Below are 19,814 nucleotides of genomic sequence, written 5' to 3' on the forward strand. Positions count from 1 at the left end.
GACAGTGAAGCATTTTTTCTTCTTATGGCTCTATACTCCAAAAGTTTGGATTTTAAATCAAACAATGACTATGAAGTTATTGTGCAGACTGTCAGCTTCCATTTGAGTGTAATTTCATCCATATTGGGTGAACCGTTTTGAAATTACAGCACTTTTTGTACATAGTCCCCCATTTTAGGGGCGCAAAAGTATTGGGACAAATTCACTTGTATGTGTATTAAAGTAGTAAAAAGTTAAGTATTTGGTCTCACATTCATAGCTGTTTGTTTTGCTTGTGTTTCAGATTATTTTGTGCCCAATTGAAATGAATGGTAAATAATGTATTGTGTCATTTTGGAGTAACTTTTATTGTAAATAAGAATATAATATGTTTCTAAATACTTCTATATTAATGTGGATGCTAACATGATTACAGCTAATCCCAAATGAACTGTGAAAAATGATGAGTGAGAAAGTTACAGACGCACAAACATCATAACCCCAAGACATGCTAACATCGCACCACTACACTAATAAAATAGCTTAGCATTTTTCAAGGGGTATGATATTTGTGTGTCTATAATTTTCTCACTCATCATTATTCACAATTCCTTCAGGATTATCCATAATCATGGTAGCATCCACATTCATGTAGAAGTGTTTAGAAATAGATATTCTTATTTACAATAAAAGTGAATGCAGGAAATTATGAGTCTTTCTTGTATTATGAAAAGTGTTTTGACTTATTTCCTTCCTCTCCAAAAGTTGTGTAAGTGTAGGCTGCTATTTATCGTGTTCTACATACAATTCATTATGTAAGTACATGATGTGTTATGTTTGTTAATTATAATTTAGCAGTGAATGTATTAAGTAAACCAGGTTAGTCGGCTATATGACGCAACGACTGCACCCATCTGCGATTCCCGACGTCTGCTTTTCACTGGAATGTGGTTTGCCCGAAATTAACTGATTTTGTGATTGTTTTCTTTCACCCTTTTACTCGAGACACCGATAAAGTTGCCCGAATAGTCCTTCAAATATCATAAAGACTAGGATCCCTGTTCCTGGAGAGCTACCACCATGTAGGTTTTCATTCCAACCCCAATTTAGTGCACCCGATTCTAATAATTAACTGGTTTACAAAATGAGCCAGGTTAGTGACAACTTGGGTTGGAGTGAAAACGTCCAGGAGGGTATAGCTCCAGGAACAGAGAACCCTGGTCTACAGGTAGTCCTACTCAGCTGAGGGAAATTGCGTCTACCTGGATACACCTAGCAATCCACATGCTGCACTGCCGAGGGACTACATTGAGGGGCATCCTACTAAAACTTTAAAAGAGACTAAACAACTACACACAGACTAAAAAAAACGTTCCCATTAAACGTGTGTAAATGACAGCTCACCTCTGAATACACTATCCCCATGTCGCCTCTTCTTCAGTGACAAAATACTTTCCCCGGTGAAATAAAACACCTGACTTTTATTTTTTAGAAGCCAGTCAAGTAAAATGTCTTCAGAGGTAGGCTAATATTTCCACAGCCGATGTATTCATTTTTCAGTTACGCACCTATCAGATTCATCATGCTAGTAACACCATTACTGTAGGGTGTGGCTTGTTTGAGTCATTACCACTTTGCTCATTTTAACAAGAACAGGCAACAATTGTGGGTAAGCACTTTGTGCAAAGGCCTAACTGCAGTATACTGTGGTATTTTGGACCAAGTAATTGTAGAATAACTTGTGTAGGCCTACTACTGCTGTTGAACTGCAGTTATACTGCACTGTAACTCCAATTACACTGCAAAATTACTGCAGTAAAAACTACTTATTTTGGAAGCAGTATTTGCAGCATACTGCACTCTTTTTTCGTAAGGGATGGCGCAACAACACGGGTGTGCAAGGCGAAGGGTTCACTAGAATAGAGCTATCTGATAAATCTGCGCAGCATTTTTTACACATGATCCTAAGCGTGTTTGGATGTCAATTGCTTAATTAACTCAGGAACCACTCCTGTGTGGAAGCACCTGTTTTCAATATACTGTATCCCTCATTCATTCAACTGGTTCCATTATTTTGGCATTTAGGATTTTCATTTGTAGCATTATGTGGTGATTTCCATCTATCCACGTTGCAGAGATCAGCACAGCAGGGCCGCAGGAAAACGTGTGGCAAGCTGGAATTTGCCCCCAGCAACATTTGGTTCAGTTGAAGACAAGATATTGACACAAAAGTGTTGAAAAGGAGGGACAAAGTACTGTTGTTTAGACTGCTTTGCCTCACTCATGCTATGTCAACTCGTGCACAATTAATCTGATCAGCTATAACCTACCGATAACAACCACAGCTGCAGGTAGCCTAGAGAAACCATATGCGCTCTGACCCCCTCTGGCCATGGGAAACGAAGCGGTAACGTCATGTATTCATAGCCTAAGCCATGCACTGCATTTATAGCCTAAAATAGGCCTATTTATTTGTGTTAAGAGACCATGTGAATGTGATCAAATGTTGTTTATGTTCAAAACTTCGGGTGGCTAGGCTGTCTAGACCTTATCAATCCAAAATGATTGACTGGAATTAATAAATCAACACAATAGTGATGACATAGTGTATGAGTAACTTTTTAAATGCAAAGGCCTACACAGGTGACATACATACGTCTATATACATAATATATGTATAGCTAGTTTTTGTATGCGTCAAACCTCTCACGGGGTTGTTTTAGCCCTGAACTAGTTCACCTGATTCACCTTATCAAGGGCTTATCAGTGGCGCCCATATTTTTTTCAAAAATTGAAATGCATGTTATTTTGGCATTAATGTGTCACATATCAGTTTGCAAACAATGTAAAAAATAATATAGAATTGAGTTAATAAAGCCGCATACAAACATGGTCCCTTTTTTGTTTTCTTGAGTAAGGCAGCTCCAAAATGCAGGTGTTTCAGCCTAGCTCAGTGCTTTCTGTGGTGGTGGGGCAAGTCAGCAGAAAATACGGAGCGGTGCGCCGTGATTGGCTCAGTGTTCTGTCACTCATGGGGACACTACGTCACCGCCAAGTCTAAGGGTAGAGCTCAAAAATTCAAGCCCCTTGGGTACTGCCATAGAGTTACATTAGAAGTGCCCATCCAAGAAGACTCAAGGTCATTGGCCACAGATAAAACGTCAAATCACGTTATATCTACAGTAGCTTTGATTGGGCTGATCATGTCAACATCATACTTTCAAAATCTTAGCAGTCATCATGAATCGAATCGACAATCTACTGGCAAATCCTTTTAAATCCCTGTCATATGAAGGGAAATAATGAAGAGAAAGTGTAGATAAAACACATCGGTGCTCATCGGCTATTGGACATAAACATTACACCACAACTTACTCCTACGGAGCTGTGAAGGGAACGGCACCTCCATACCTTCAGGCTCTGATCAGGCCCTACACCCAAACAAGGGCACTGCGTTCATCCACCACTGGCCTGCTGGCCCCCCTACCTCTGAGGAAGCACAGTTCCCGCTCAGCCCAGTCAAAACTGTTCGCTGCTCTGGCACCCCAATGGTGGAACAAGCTCCCTCACGACGCCAGGACAGCGGAGTCAATCACCACCTTCCGGAGACACCTGAAACCCCACCTCTTTAAGGAATACCTAGGATAGGATAAAGTAATCCTTCTAACCCCCCCCCCCCTTAAAAGATTTAGATGCACTGTTGTCAAGTGGTTGTTCCACTGGATATCATAAGGTGAATGCACCATTTTGTAAGTCGCTCTGGATAAGAGCGTCTGCTAAATGACTTAAATGTAATGTAATGTAAATGTAACTTGTACATCACAAATTCAACAATGAGTGGTTTGGAAGGAATCAGTGGCTAACTGAAAGCATTACAAAGCAATCAGCCTGCTATTCAGTGGAGTGGCTGTGTGGTTCCAAGTCTAAGATTAAGGGTCTCTTTTCCTTGTTTAAAATTATAAACATTCAACATTGATCATGCTGTCAATGAAGCTCAAAACAACCGTTAACTCGGAACTGCAAAATCAGACTTTAGTGAGTTCAAGACAACTGGGACCTCGGGAAAAATTATCTACGACTAGGAAAATACGTTTTGAACTTTCATCCAACTCAGAATTGTAAATCCGGAACTCAGGCCTCTCTCTAGAGCTATGGCCTGAATATCACTGACATCATCATGATTCAACCTTTTTTCCCCCCAAGTTACCAGTTGTCTTGAAAGCACCATAAATCCAGAGAATGGCAGACTGTGATGACAGTTTGACAAAATTTGCCCACAAAGGACTGCCGTGCCACCTTCCTGTTCAAGTGAGCACAGCACAACAAGGTGAGTCCAAGAATGTCTTATATGCTTCTGCATAAATGATGTAATATGCCAGGGACATATGTATACTGTAGACAAGAATGTAATACTAAGTGTACGTTGTGTAGTAAGCTGTTAGTAGCCCATGTGAAACACCCTAATAATTTGGTCTATTTTCACCTCTTAATTTCGCCTACTGTTCTGACTTGGTGGTGCACATGCAGCCTATAACCTGTTTTTGAGAAATGTAATGATCAAATATTGTAAGAGCTTTCATTGTCTGCTTATATGCCCCCTTTATATATCCTACGGTTCTGACTTGGTGTACAGGGAGAACACTAAGAACGGCCCATGTTCTGAATTCTGTCGCTGTACATTTCAAAAGTGCTCAACAAATAGTTATACGTTCGTCCTAGCTCGCTCATTAATGTCTTAATCGAAATTACGGATTGCCTCTTATCCGCATTTGGTCCCCATATGACTTAGTTTGTACATCTCAATTGTCATTAGAAACCACATTTGTTTAAGAAAGTCAGCCATTACAGCTATGTTTTTTTTAAAGGCAGTAAATGAGGCTGAATGAACTGTTTCGCTGCCAGACAAGACTCCGCTGATAGCCAGGTGTAGTAGTGGTAAGGTGTTGGGACTGCTGTTGGGACAGCTTTATGTAGGCCCTAACAGTTTGTGGGCACCATTTGTCACCGTTATAGTGCAATTCATATGTTGTTTTAGTGTTGTGTTGTGGCCTTGCTGGCATGCATCCCACCTTTTTTTGTTTGTTTGCCCCACGAAGATGTACATGCTAATATCGCATCTGGGCTGATTATTTGTTGACAAGTTGAATCAGGTGTGTTCGTTCTGGAATAGATAAAATACATTAACCCCCCCCCCCCCCCACACACACACACATAACTCAACATTTCGACTTAGTATCACGAAATGTTAAGAGTGCATCTCGAACATTTTGAAATAGCTTCCACACAGTGGCGGTTCTAGACCATTTCAACTGGGGGGCCAAGCTGGGGCCAGTTGTACTGTTAGAGGGGCCAGTTACATTAGACATTATTGTTGTCATATCGTTTTCTTCACTGCATTGCAGGCATTAGCAGGCAAAAGACCATGTTCATAATCATCATCATTGCCACTGTCTAATAAGGATGTAAAAAAAGAATGAGAGCAAAAATGTGTTATGTAAGAATGATTTCATACTCCACATTTAGGGGGGCCACAAGGGGGTCCAAAATTGTTGTCAGGCCACATTCAAATACATCTGGGTAGCTGAATGGGCTTCAATAGAAATATCTTCTTCTTGTTGGGCAGCCTTTAGATTTTTTTCTTTCTAATTTTCCCCACGTTAACATGCAATGTGTCAAGCCAAACGCTTCTGTGGTGTGCACCATGAACAATCTTCTTATAAATTACAGGATGCGTGAATATTCTTTTTGTAAATTACAGGATGCAAATGATGCCGCATGTGTCGCAACTGTAGGGCATTCTCTCTTTTTTGTCCACCAGGGTGGTGGACTGGATTCTCCTCTCCACACATCACTTCATAGAGACCGCCGCTGCTGCCAACACCACATCGCCGATGCTATAATAGGTGGACTGGATAACAATCTCTCTCGCCTTATTGGACATTGGATTTGAAAGACAGCTTTCAGCCATTTTATCGCTGGTAAACTGTCGCTCTTTCTATCCTTTTTCATTTTGAACAATGACTTCATGAAGTAGATTACCGTACAAAAGCTAAATCGGCGAGGTTTGGATAAGAGAATAGTGATTTATTGACGCCTGTTTTCGCACTCAATTCTAGCATGTGCCACGTGACGACAGGGACACACGAGTATGGGCATTAGCGGGTAAATAAACTGGTAAGCGTTTTCACCTATTTACATGGTTGATCAATTTACTGCACGTTAAGCTGTGTAAATCAAATAGCTTCTATTATTTTCCTGAATCTACACGCAGTAGTCTGATTAAGTTAGTCTCATTCACCTCCCCCCCCCCCCCCCCCCCCCCCCCTCTTAAATCTCCTGATGTTGCAAAACTGTGAAATGCCCAGGAATTTATTTTAAATCACAAACATGAAGTCCAATTGCTACATGGAATCTGAAATTACAAGTTCACTGTAGCCCAAAGGGATGATCGACGTCATTGTACAGATACAATGTTGTTGAGACACTTTCCTAGCGTTGACATGTAGGGTGTGATTTTTATCTTTATGTTGATACACATGGCTATCAAAAGAGGACGATGTACTACTGTAATAGCTAGTGACAGGTGCATCAGTTTACCAAAGAATACAGGAAACAGTCAAGCCTGTCTGAGAGAGCGGAAGTTACACTGTACATTCAACTGTTTTATTTTGTTTCAGAGGATACTTACATACGTTCTACGTCTATAAATTCACTGACGTTTGTTATTAAAATTACTTAAGATAATGTTATAATGGATATTAGATACTTGTACAATGGACAATTTATCCAAATGATAGTACTGTGACTTAAGTACAGTAGACTGCCTACAATGCAACCACATTCATTTTTTCGTTTTGGGGGGGTTCCTGAATCTGCACTGTTTGCAAGTCATATCTTAAAATTGTCTGCCATTTTTGAATGGTGCATTTAGTGTGCAAATTCAATTGAAGGAAAGACTCATGATTGCGATGCCACATAGTAGGGCAATGTTAATAGGGAAGTTGTAGTTAGAAAGCCTAATTAATATCATGCTGTATTCATAATCTGCTAGTAGGGTTGAATGGCGGGAACACGGTTACCGAGATTTACCACTTTAAGCCACTCCCTTTTCCCGGGATAAATAACTATGAGAAACCGGTAAATAATAATAAATTATTTATATGAACAGCATGGAGTGAAATGGAAGTGTTAAATTATATGCAATGTCTAAATCTGGCTTTTCTACGGCCTCTGCATGATGAATCATCAATGCTCAGGGTGGGGACAGACCATATCAGATTGGAGCGTAGTTCACAATGTATGTAGATCTATCTCATGGTAACTTTTTTTCTTTTCTTGTGACAGGTAGGCCTACATTTGCTGCAGCATAGTCTATAATATAAAGACCAAATGCACGTTGAATTTACCCATCTAACTTTCAGGGGTCACCTTATTTTTTTAAAAGATGAAGATATATAAAGAGAACTTTTTGTAAGGATATAATTTTTTTTTTTAAATTACAGCTGCAGAGTTTCAAAACCTTTCTCGAATATTGTTGCTTTAAATTAGTGCATGCCGAGCAGTCTCTCACAGTCTTTCTCTCTCTTCATCAATTCCATTGAAATTGCATCCAATATAGATAATCCTGTTCTAGATTGCTATATAGATGCTCTATAACCTTTTAAATAATATCCCTTGCGACCATGATTTATAGGCCTAAAGGCAGAGACAACAAGACACAGTGGCAGAATAAATTCAACCACACCTTTTGGTTTTATCACAAAACTGGATAGCAACCTCTGTCCAGTGAAGTCCACAAAGCATATTGCATGTACAGCAACAGACAGTTACATGACCTACAGCAGGGTCAAGCAAGTACATTTTTCCAACATTTTTGGACCACTAAACAGCTATTGATTTAAATCCACAAAGAGTTACCAGAAGTCACAAAAATATATACAACTGTCATCAAGGCAAAGGGTGGCTACTTTGAAGAATCTCAAATATACAGTATTTTGATTTGTTTAACACTGTTTGGTTAGAATATGATTCCACATGTGTTATTTCATAGTTTTGATGTCTTCACTATTATTCTACAATGTAGAAAATAGTAAAAATAAAGAAACCCTTGAATGAGTAGGTGTGTCAAATGTTGACTGGTACTGTATGTGTATTGGATAACGACACAATCATTTGGCCTTTTTTGGGCTCATTACATGTCTTTAATGTAGGGCTCATAAAATGTATGTAATGTAGGGCCCATGTAATATATGGCTCATTAGGCACAGGTAGCATCAGACTTGAATTTTCAATCAAAGCTCTAATCAAATCCAGACAAAGGCCTATTTACAGTATATGCTTTTGAATGACACTTTCTGTTTTACCAGATTACCTGGGAGAAAAGTGATTTATTCTAGGGATGGAACATTTTGTAAAATACTGGGAAAATATTCAACTCTATCTGCTAGTGACTGAAGCCTGTCAAGTCTCCTGTAATTTTATTTGGTAAAAAATCATATTTGAATCAGTGAATGTTGTTCCCATCTGCTTGAGCATTTATTACTGAATCTCGCAGAGAAAGTATGAATCCAAAGCTTGGCGAACACTCCACATGTGAATGATGAGTGCTCAAGTGCTTATGACAGGATAGACAAAAGGATACAAGAGAGATTTTGATCAGACTAGCCAGATCTCTCTGGAGTCTGGACCTCAACTAAACTATTTATTTTCAGTACAGAGGTCAATGTTTCTATTTGGGGCACACTTTGGATTATAAAGGACTTGTTTGCCATTTCTTTTCACATTTCTTTGTTGGAGTGAAAATGAATTAGAGGAATAATTCAGAATTCTAATCAAATGTTTGTATTAAATACACGTATTAACTGCAGAAATATACACATTTTACAGGAACTGACTTGATGTCTCTTTTTCACATTGCAGTCAGCCTTGGGCAGTGTTAATTACACCTAGATTTCACACCATGCTGCTATTGTGTACTGTACATGATGGGTTTCCATGGCAGCATCAACCAGAATGTCACTGACAAATGGAAAGGGTTTGGATGTATTGCAACATCTTGCTTTCAATTCGGTTGCACTATCAAATAGTAGTTTTGGGATTGAAGAGTAGAGGGACTCTGGAGGATTAAAGGCACTGTTCAAATCTGCTCATTGACCAAGCTTAGTGATAGATAAAGGATTTCATCTCAGCAGAATATGTCCATGAATCACCCTATTTTGCTCCTTGGTTACAAGCTGTCATAGCAACAGTATGCTACCTTTTCTTGGAGGCCATTAAAGCATGTTTCGCTGTTTTGAAGAACCTGTAAGAATTTGTTTGAGTGGCTGCTTTTGGAGACTCGTGCTATGAAACAACATAAATCCTTGTTGGCTGAAAATACTACATACTGTAATACAAGTCAAGTTCTAAGTCAAGAGCTTGATCAATTTATATGACTCCTACCGAGGGTAAGCTGTCTCTGTGGACAACATTAATGTCTCGATCTCTCAGTGAGAGGGAACCTTATCGACCCAACGGCCATCATCACACAACCGAGTCATGGCCATTAGCCGAGCTAAGATTTCTCTCCTCTTGTCTCCAGTGGGCTTTCATCTTAGGAGATGACAGGTGGACACATTTGGGAAGATTGGAGCCTGTGATCCTGCAGTCTAAAGACACCATGGAGCAAGGTTTCAGCTTCAGCACACTGGTGAGTCTTGTTAGTCGGGGGTAAAGGTGTCTGTTTGCTTCCCATCCTAAACAGTTTGTGCATATATTATGATGACATTTTGTGACGTTTTTGTTCCCTTTGGTCTTTGGCAAGGTTTTTTTTCGGCTGTTCATGCTCACAATTTTTGTTGTTGTTGAGACAATCCGAAGTGTGGTGATTGGTCAACAGTAGGGATTCTTCAAATAAGTGTTTGTTGTCATTCGATGAGAGACGACTTGCTTTCATGCACATTTTTTTCCATTGTGGAATACTGCAACAAACATCTTAGCTATAAAATTACTAAAACCTCTTCGGAACGAACATCAATTAATTACAGATTTTTTTAGTACATTTTTGAGGAAGTGTTAACTGGCTACGGCGTCTCAAGAGGGACAAACGGTACTATTGCCGCGCTTTTCAAATTTTTCAAGCGACTGTCTTAAGGGAGTATTTTTTATTTATTTTATTTATTTCACCTTTATTTAACCAGGTAGGCAAGTTGAGAACAAGTTCTCATTTACAATTGCGACCTGGCCAAGATAAAGCAAAGCAGTTCGACAACATACAAAAACACAGAGTTACACATGGAGTAAAACAACATACAATCAATGATGCAGTAGAAAAAAAAATATATATAAGATTATATACAATGTGAGCAAATGATGTGAGATAAGGGAGGTAAAGGCAAAAAAATGCCATGGTGGCAAAGTAAATAAAGTATAGCAAGAAAAACACTGGAATGGTAGATTTGTAGTTTGAAGAAAGTTCAGAGATAAAATATAAATAATATGGTGCAAAGGAGCAAAATAAATAAAATAAATAAATACAGTAGGGGAAGAGGTAGTAGTTTGGGCTAAATTATAGATGGGCTATGTACAGGTGCAGTGATCTGTGAGCTGCTCTGATAGCTGGTGCTTAAAGCTAGTGAGGGAGATAAGTGTTTCCAGTTTCAGAGATTTTTGTAGTTCGTTCCAGTCATTGGCAGCAGAGAACTGGAAGGAGAGACGACCAAAGGAGGAGTTGGCTTTAGGGGTGACCAGAGAGATATACCTGCTGGAGCGCGTGCTACAGGTGGGTGCTGCTATGGTGACCAGTGAGCGGAGATAAGGGGGGACTTTACCTAGCAGGGTCTTGTAGATGACCTGGAGCCAATGTGTTTGGCGACGATTATGAAGCGAAGGCCAGCCAACGAGAGCGTACAGGTCGCAGTGGTGGGTAGTATATGGGGCTTTGGTGACAAAACGGATGGCACTGTGATAGACTGCATCCAGCTTGTTGAGTAGGGTATTGGAAGCTATTTTGTAAATGACATCGCCGAAGTCGAGGATTGGTAGGATGGTCAGTTTTACGAGGGTATGTTTGGCAGCATGAGTGAAGGATGCTTTGTTGCGAAATAGGAAGCCAATTCGAGATTTCACTTTGGATTGGAGATGCGAGGCACATGCGTTCACTTCACCTAGCCGAGTTCTGCTAGGCGCAAACTGAACCTAGTGTGCACGCCTTAAGGGGTTAGAGGTGAAGTGGGGAGAGATGGGCTGTGTGTGGAGTGGGAGGTGACAGGGAGAGTGATGGGCTGTGTGTGGAGTGGGATAGGTGGGAGGTGAGTAAGGTTGATGGGCTTGAGTTCACTTGTCTTTAGGAAATGTAGGAATCAAGGTGAGTATAGGAAGGTGGGTGGAAAGCTGGAGTGAATGGGTGTCCTCTGTGTAGAAGGGGGTGATGAGGGTGTGGGTGGGCTGCATTGATTTCTTCTGTAGAGTGGGGGGGACTGGGAATGGGTTAGTGGGTTGGGGATCCACGCCAACGGTTTCCCCTGACTCACTCCCGTTAGTATTCAGCTGCTCTGTCAGACTCATCTCTCCATTCAGAGCCATCCCTCCATCCTGGGGTGGGAGAAAGGGATGGTGCGGATGTTTGCCTCTTTACACTTCCTCTGCTCATGAATAGATGATTAGACAAAGGAGATGCTATCATCAAGCTCTCCAAAGAGCGAAATCTCCTGCCTGCTTCAACTGTCGCTGCCGAAAGGATGTCTTAATCTGATCCTTCATCGAGAGTACAATCATTTCCCCCGCAGTCTTCGTCACTACCCCCTGTAGAGTCCAGTGGAGTCTTGATAAGACTCCCACGTCAATAGTAACCTCAAAGAACTCTGAGGCAGCAGTGTCCCGTGTGTACTGTGCTGTTTTCATTAGTGTGGTGCAGAGCAGGGCTGATCAGGCTAGCGTGTACTAGCATAGCGCCGTCCGTTCTACCTATGAATGCTTCCGATCAGCCCCCCTCCATCCCCCGCCTGTTTTGGCCGCCTTGACCTAGTGAGGGATGGCAGTGCTGATGTTGTCTGGTCACGTGACCGCCTGGGGAGGGCTGGGAGGCTGCTGAAGGAGACGGCTCATGCTGATCCTAGCTGTTGGTATTTCAGTTGATGCTACTGTAGACCTCTGCTAGGGGTGATAGTGTTGCTGTGTCAGGCTGTTAGCCTTAGGGTTTTTCTGCCTATGTAGACACTGGTTCTGATGCAATGCTAGTGATAAATGTGTTGTTTTGGGCCCTGTGGTGTAGAAAGAGGTGTGCTAGTGCTGATAGGGCTGTCCTCTCCATGCTTAGTCAAATCCTAACCTTATCCATTGGAAGGGAAAATGCTAAACTACCACAAGGACATCTATTATGTTCTTCTGTACTCCGGCGCTTGTGGTTACATTGACTGCTAAGTTGACCTCTGTGACACTTTGAACTCTGATCCTGGTGACCTTTGACCCCCCCCCCCCCCAACAGAAGAAGCTGGCGGCCGAGCCGGACCACACCGACGTGAGCTTGACGGCGGCGGAGCGCGTGTTGGCCCTCAGCAAGATGGGCTGCAGCGTGGAGATCAACGAGGAGATCACGCCACGCCGCTACTTCCGCTCTGGCGTGGAGATGGAGCGCATGGCCGCCGTGTACCTGGAGGAGGGCAGCCTGGAGAACGCCTACGTCCTCTACAACAAGTTCATCACGTGAGGAGAGAGAGTGCCCACTGGGCACACTGGTTGAATCAACGTCGTTTCCACGTCATTTCAATGAAATGACGTTGAACCAACGTGGAATAGATGTTGAATTGACAATTGTTGCAGACTAGTTTAGGGCCTGTGATAGTGGAATACTAACATACCTATGTCCAATGTACTAATGGCAGTTCAAGTACTTGATTGATGAATAATACAAATAAAAATGTATTCGTCACATGCGCTGAATACAACCGGTGTCGACTTTACTGTGAAATGCTTACTTATGAGGCCTTTCCCAACGATGCAATAATAATGGTAGGAATAAACGAGGAATAAAATACACAAGAATGAAGCTATATACAGACAGTAGCAGTACCATATCAATGTGTGGGGGTACGAGGTAATTGAGGTCGATATGTACCTAATAGGCAGGGGTAAAGTGACTAGGGTACAGGATTAATAGTAGTAGTAGCAGCAGCAGTAGTAGTAGTAGCAGTAAAAATAAGTCTTCATAAACTATAATCTGTCTAACCATCTCTGTTGTGTCAGTCTGTTTGTAGAGAAACTCCCCAGCCATCGAGACTACCGGGAGTGCAGCGTGCCAGAGAAGCAGGTGATAATGAAGGTAAACCCTTGGCCTGCTCTGTTGGGGGGACTCCCATGGTGCTAAACCCTTGATCTGCTGTGTTGGGGGGGACTCCCATGGTGCTAAACCCTTGGCCTGCTGTGTTGGGGGGGACTCCCATGGTGCTAAACCCTTGATCTGCTGTGTTGGGGGGGACTCCCATGGTGCTAAACCCTTGGCCTGCTGTGTTGGGGGGGACTCCCATGGTGCTAAACCCTTGGCCTGCTGTGTTGGGGGGGACTCCCATGGTGCTAAACCCTTGATCTGCTGTGTTGGGGGGGGGGGACTCCCGTGGTGCTAAACCCTTGGCCTGCTGTGTTGGGGGGGACTCCCATGGTGCTAAACCCTTGGCCTGCTGTGTTGGGGGGGACTCCCGTGGTGCTAAACCCTTGGCCTGCTGTGTTGGGGGGGACTCCCATGGTGCTAAACCCTTGGCCTGCTGTGTTGGGGGGGGACTCCTGTGGTGCTAAACCCTTGGCCTGCTGTGTTGGGGGGGGGGCTCCCATGGTGCTAAACCCTTGGCCTGCTATGTTGGGGGGGACTCCCGTGGTGCTCAGACCTGCAGAGAGCTCATTAATCTAGCTGGAAGGATGGAGAGAGGGGTGGCAGGGATGGAGAGAGGGGTGGCAGGGATGGAGAGAGGGGTGGCAGGGATGGAGAGAGGGGTGGCAGGGACGGAGAGAGGGGTGGCAGGGCCGGAGAGAGGGGTGGCAGGGCCGGAGAGAGGGGTGGCAGGGACGGAGAGAGGGGTGGCAGGGACGGAGAGAGGGCCCTGTCTGCCTGAGTGATAGGCTACTTAGTGGTCTGCTCTGATTTAAGTGAGGTATGTTTATGGTAAGCGATGCAAGGTCAGCTCAGGGACAGCACCAGTCTCAAAGGCTGTAGATGACCTTCTGGTGACTAACAGTAGAAGCGACACTATAATCTATTAAGAGCTTTGAAATGGTAGGTTAATGGCTTATTGTTTTTCTATTCTCAAAGTAGTGATTCAGCCCACTTGGCCTGACCGTTTAAGCTGCAAATTCCCTCTACTAATGGAAGAAAGTGTTTCCCTGCCTGCATTCACACAGATGTCCTTGTCCCGTTTATCTGTTGGGTGTTATTCTCAGAAATTGCAAGATGTCGCATTTCCGCGCAAAGATCAATTGAGGAAGCTCCTCCATGAGAAGTTCAACAAGGAACACGCAGCATATCTTATGAGTCAGGTAAGGTTTAGCACCAAAACCTTTCATTACATTCAGACAGGTTATTTTGGAGGCTGGCTGGATACCCTGTTTGTGCTAGTGTGCAACACCTGTTCATATTAGTTAGATACAGTGTGGTATTTGGATCACTTTTTGACGAATGGGTATACTTCAATGCAGCAAGTTTATAGTTGTAGTGATGAGAAGTGTTTTGGAGTAACATCACCTATATCAACAAATGGTACGAACATTGAGATGGCACAGATCTGTGTGTGTGTGTGTGTGTGTGTGTGTGTGTGTGTGTGTGTGTGTGTGTGTGTGTGTGTGTGTGTGTGTGTGTGTGTGTGTGTGTGTGTGTGTGTGTGTGTGTGTGTGTGTGTGTGTGTTCGTGTGCGCGCGCAGAGCCAGGCTGTGGTGGTGGATGGCTGTGGCCAGCAGCTGCAGAGGACGTCTCTGGTAGAGCAGGAGAGACTGAGGGTGGCTCAGCTGCGCAGGATGCAGATGGAGGCGGAGCAGTTCCGATACTTCGAGGACCAACTGCGCAGACAGGAGCTGGCCAATCGCAGAGACGAGGCGGTCGCTAAAGTGCCTGAACAAACGGACGGGTCCTGCCTGTCCCACTCCTCCAAGAACCATGTTCGTCTCGACCCAAACCGCAATCAACCTTGTCTCCCCAGCAGCAAGCCAGCAGCTACACTGGCTGGTGTACATAGTGAGTGTCCTGCTTCCATTACCATTGAACATCTAGGCTCTATATTTTAGATTGAATGATTGTTACTCAAACAATCCATTAGTTAGGTAATATGGGGAAGTCAATAATGAGTTACATTAATAGTTAATGTGTATATTTTAGCTGGCTAGTATAATAACTGTTGATGTATTTGTAGTCTGTATATGTGCTGCATGAGTCACATGGTTGGACATCCTGTTATTGTAGTTCAACATTATGTGTGTGTGTGTGTGTTTCCGCGCGTCTGTACAGCTCAACTGGTTGAGGGCCTGAGGCGGGTCGTCATTCCGAGAGACCTGACCTACAAGTTCTTGCTGCTAGCCGACAGCAACACAGCCAGGGGCATAGAGACATGTGGGGTCCTCTGTGGAAAACTGGTAAGACATGCTCTTACATTAAATATACTGTACGCAAACATTTATCCCTTTTTATTTGTAGACAAACTGCCAGTTTATTGGGGAAAGTCAAACATCCCAGTTTACTATGTCTAAGCGTACAACAGGAGTCACCATTTGTAATCATGTCATCTGTGAACGAGGAGGGAGGTTGCCAATGTAAGGTGTTCAAAGTTCAAGAATAGTATTTGAAGTCGCTTGTACTTCCTACATTATTTGCTGTCTTGTGATGTAAGTGCCTGCTCCAGATTGCTGTGTGTAGGTGGGTGTGCCATATCCTGCCAAATAGCAATAACAGTACTTCAGTGCCACCAGACTTATGAACCATTATTAGCAACTGTTGTGCATTTGTAATGAATTAGCTCATAAGCTGTTATAAATGCACTTCTAATGCCGTACGAGGGTATTCATGGGAAGTGTTCCCTTTTGCCTCTTCCAGACTCAAAATGAGTTTCTGCTGACCCATGTGGTGGTTCCCAAGCAGTCAGCTGGCCCAGACTACTGTGATATGGAGAACGTAGAGGAGCTCTTCAGTTTCCAGGACCACCACAGTCTGCTGACTCTGGGCTGGATCCATGTGAGTGTACATCACCCCCCCCCCACACACACACACACACACACACACACACACACACACACACCACACACACACACACACAAACAAATAAAGGTAATACGCTGTCCATTCAGCCTGAAAGCAACCATTCAATCAATCACATATCTTTATAGAGCCCTTTTTACAACAGCAGTTGTCATAAAGTGCCTATACAGAAACCCAGCCTTAAACCCCAGATAGAAAGCAATGCAGATATAGAGGCATGTTGACCAGGAGAAGCTCCTTAGAAAGGCAGGAACCTAGGAAGAAACCTAGAGAGGAACCAGGCTCTGAGGGGTGGCCAGGCCTCTTCTGGCTGTGCTGGGGAGAGATTGGCAGAGGCTGAGCTTTTATTTGCATAATATCACCATAGAAACCAGGCCCTCTGGTTCAGATGTCACAGTTATTCATAGCCCTGCCAGTCACCTTCAGAGAATGCACTGTAGATTCTGTACCCCTTCAATGTAAACCTTGGATTTACATCCCCTAACATGGGAGTTGTACAGGGGAGGGACACAGTGAAATGTACAGATGTAGGATCTTAATTTGAGCCAGTTTGCTACAGCAGGAAAAGTATCCTGCAGCAACTGGAAATATGAATAATTACGTGGATTATAATTAATGAAAATGTTTGCATTTTTTCGTTATGGCAAATCAAGTGTAAATTACAAACTTTAGAAGCCTTTTAAAAACTCATACACTACACGTTTGCATTTCCTGTTGTGCAGTAACAAAAGAGTGATCAAATCAAGATCCTACATCTGTAGTTCCACCGATTTTTGGGGAATGAAACCTATTCTGTAAATATCAAATGTAATTCACCTAACAGAAAATGACCTTTTTGACGCAGTTCCATTATCTCTTCTGCCGGTTGCTCTCTTCTCCTCTGCCCTTAGACCCACCCCACCCAGACGGCCTTCCTGTCCAGTGTAGACCTGCATACACACGGCTCCTACCAGCTCATGCTGCCTGAAGCCATCGCCATCGTCTGCTCGCCCAAGCACAACGAGTGAGTCTCTGTCCCTGTCCGCTAGAATGAGTAGGCCTGCTGATGCTAACGCTAAAGAAAACCAATCCACTAAGACATGCAATGTGGACGGTATTCAAATAGTTTATTCAGTAAGGAGCAATGTTCCAGGGAGTTAGAAATGCGTGATGTAGAACCAACATGATGATTCTCTGTGACGTGGAACAATGAGTCTTGTCAGTTCTATACTCAACATCTCTATCTGGTTGTCTAAATGTTCCAACCCACTGAACGAGCCTCGGGCGTAAGTTCAGCTCTGAGGGGTGGCCAGTCCTCTTCTGGCTGTGCTGGGGAGAGACTAACCTATGTTGGCTTTACGGTTGCTTAGCTGGAAGACTATCTACTTTTACTCGACGGACTTTCTTTGGCCATGAGAGCGTTGTGTAGACGAGGCCTGTGTCTGTGATCTGTGTTTTGCAGTACGGGGGTGTTCAGACTCACCAGCTCTGGCATGGGGGAGGTAGCCCGCTGCAGACTGAAGGGCTTTCACCCACACTCCAAGGACCCGCCGCTCTTCAGCGTAAGTCATACACACAGACATCCTCTCAGCACTGTCACGAATGGAGCTTGTATGTGTTCACATTTCCTTCTATTGTTAGTTGTGCTTCTCCACGGTGAGTTGACCTGAACAGTTAAACGAGGCTTTTCTCATTTCAGATCTGTAGGCATGTTGTTATAAAGGACTTGAAAACAACCGTGCTGGACCTCAGGTGACAGAGAGGGGAAGGGAAGACACTCACCCCCCCCCCTCACCCCCCTCCTCCTCTGCATCACAAACTGGATCTCCTATTTATATCTTTGTTTACAATGAAGGCTTTTGTATTTATTAAAAAAAATAAAATAAGGACGTACTGTCAATTGAAACTGCTTTGCAACACATGGTGATGAATTGTTCTAATGGTGTCATTTTATCAACCCTTTATCCTAAAGTATGTTTTTTTTGATAGCTTAACAAGTCAATTTGGCAGAGTGGATTTTTTTTTTTGTTGCCAGTTCTGCTTGTCAGATTTGATGTGGAATTCTCCAGAGAGAACTACTTTAGCATGCAGGCCTGCTGTAAATGGCCTGAGGAGTTACAGTTTGAGAACTGGCTAAAGTGTGTGCACTTTTGTGTTATGTGAATGATAGTCTCCCATGAAGGTATCCTTACCATTTAACTTTCCTGGAACAGGACACAATGGAAAAGACTTGTAAGACACAATTATACAGCATTTGCACAATTGATTACATGCGGAGATTTGATGAACAAATAAAAACAAATTGATTTCTTAAATATAAAATGGACTGGATTTAATTGTGATGGCTCTGTGGTTTAGGAAGTTGTTTTGTTGTCTTTTTAGTCTTAGTTATAATGAATGACTTTTGGCCAGTTGGATGTTAGCCTTGACATTTTTGCGTTATATGTGAGTCTTGATTTATCTTGAAGTGTTGACCAAAAAAACCAGAAAAGAGAACCATAACTTAAATATTCCTAAAAGTAGCCTGTCGAGGTGGCATGTCTTGTGTGGGGAGGAACAAACCAAAGTGCTCAGAGAATTTGTAAGCAAAGAAACCTTAGGCGCCTTAAAGTAACTGTAGCTTTTTGCCATTCAAGGGCCTTGACTACACAGAGCTCAGGTATTGGCTCACTTTCCACGCCCATGAAGCATTTAAGTAGCCTAGTTCCAGACCTGTTTGTGCTCTCATCATTGTTTGGATTGCCAATGACCATTTGAAGTTAATGAAACACTACAAACATATCTGGGACCAGGCTAGCCTTTAAGCACCCCTCCCTGTAGAAAATTGAGCTCTCCTTTCACCTTTGGCAGAAGTGGGTGTGGTGGGAGAAAAAACGTGTCACACCCCCTCACAGCAGTCCTGATAATGGCTTTGTCTTTCATTTGACTTTATATCAGTACTACAGTGTGTTGTTGGACTGTTGCTACAGTGTGATTAGCTGTCCCAGTGGCGCTGTAGGAACATGCTCTGTTGTAGCGGCTTTGTGTTTAGAAATGGGAAAGACAACCAGTCAATGCAGTGACTCTACCATCATTTTCCACTGTCATTTTGGTAATAAAACACATACTGCTTTATCTTCTTGTCCGAGTTTTTGTTTAACTGCGCGGCGTGTCTTTCCAAATGTGGTTGTTCTGCTTTCCCCTCCCCAAATCAACAGAACCATGTCATCAATGGAAAAGAATGAGTGAAAACGGGTTATCAAGACAGGGCCAGAGATCCAGTTCCTCTGCAATCCAGGGCAAGAAGTATCCCGCTGGGCACAGACGTCAATTCAACGTCTATTCCACGTTGGTTCAATTTCATTTCATTGAAATGACATGGAAACAACATTGATTCATCCAGTGTTTGCCCAGTGGGATGTCTGTGTAATTACATTAAGAGATCACACAAGCCAGTCTCCGTAAAGGATGACCCAGGACATTTGTACACCACGATAAGAAAAGTCCTTTTATGGTAGTTAATTTTCCCAGAATGTGGGGTAGTGACGCATAGAATCTTTTATCAGAAAAGAATGACGTAAAATGTGCAGGTTGACGTTTATTTAAGCAAAAAGCAAAAACACAGAGGAGTTGTGGCCAATATACCACGGCTAAGGGCTGTTCTTATGCA

The 19,814-nt window shown here is 43.0% G+C and overlaps 2 protein-coding genes across 8 annotated transcripts in view; one reads left to right on the forward strand and one right to left on the reverse strand.

Moving 5' to 3' along the window:
• Positions 1-1,590, reverse strand: part of ankrd22 (ankyrin repeat domain 22) — a 7,082-nt gene extending 5,492 nt beyond the window's left edge. For 2 of the 3 annotated variants that reach the window (XM_014158285.3, XM_045702418.2), the window contains exon 1: positions 1,384-1,583. In XM_014158285.3, the coding sequence (XP_014013760.1) occupies positions 1,384-1,404 (21 nt within the window). In that variant the 5' untranslated portion in view covers positions 1,405-1,583. Of the gene's footprint in view, positions 1-1,383 lie in introns of all 3 variants that reach the window. The other variant, XM_014158284.3, reaches the window with a different exon arrangement.
• A 4,199-nt stretch (positions 1,591-5,789) lies between these two features.
• stambpl1 (STAM binding protein-like 1) lies at positions 5,790-19,279 on the forward strand. 5 transcript variants are annotated; one of them, XM_014158288.3, is made up of 13 exons: positions 5,790-5,957; positions 6,096-6,153; positions 9,560-9,667; positions 10,643-10,738; positions 12,443-12,660; positions 13,201-13,276; positions 14,386-14,481; positions 14,863-15,172; positions 15,443-15,567; positions 16,025-16,162; positions 17,077-17,189; positions 17,628-17,727; positions 17,865-19,279. In XM_014158288.3, exons 3-13 carry the CDS (start codon positions 9,638-9,640, stop codon positions 17,919-17,921), a joined length of 1,359 nt encoding a protein of 452 aa, XP_014013763.1. In that variant the 5' UTR covers positions 5,790-5,957; positions 6,096-6,153; positions 9,560-9,637; the 3' UTR covers positions 17,922-19,279. The 5 variants fall into 5 exon arrangements, with proteins under 5 accessions (XP_014013763.1, XP_014013764.1, XP_014013762.1 ...); XM_014158289.3 differs by lacking the exon at positions 10,643-10,738; XM_014158287.3 differs by having other exon boundaries at positions 5,807-6,153.
• The last annotated feature ends 535 nt before the right edge of the window (positions 19,280-19,814 follow it).

The sequence above is a fragment of the Salmo salar genome, chromosome 19, assembly GCF_965601325.2.
Source record: "Salmo salar chromosome 19, fSalSal1, whole genome shotgun sequence".
Classification (NCBI taxonomy): Eukaryota; Metazoa; Chordata; class Actinopteri; order Salmoniformes; family Salmonidae; genus Salmo; species Salmo salar.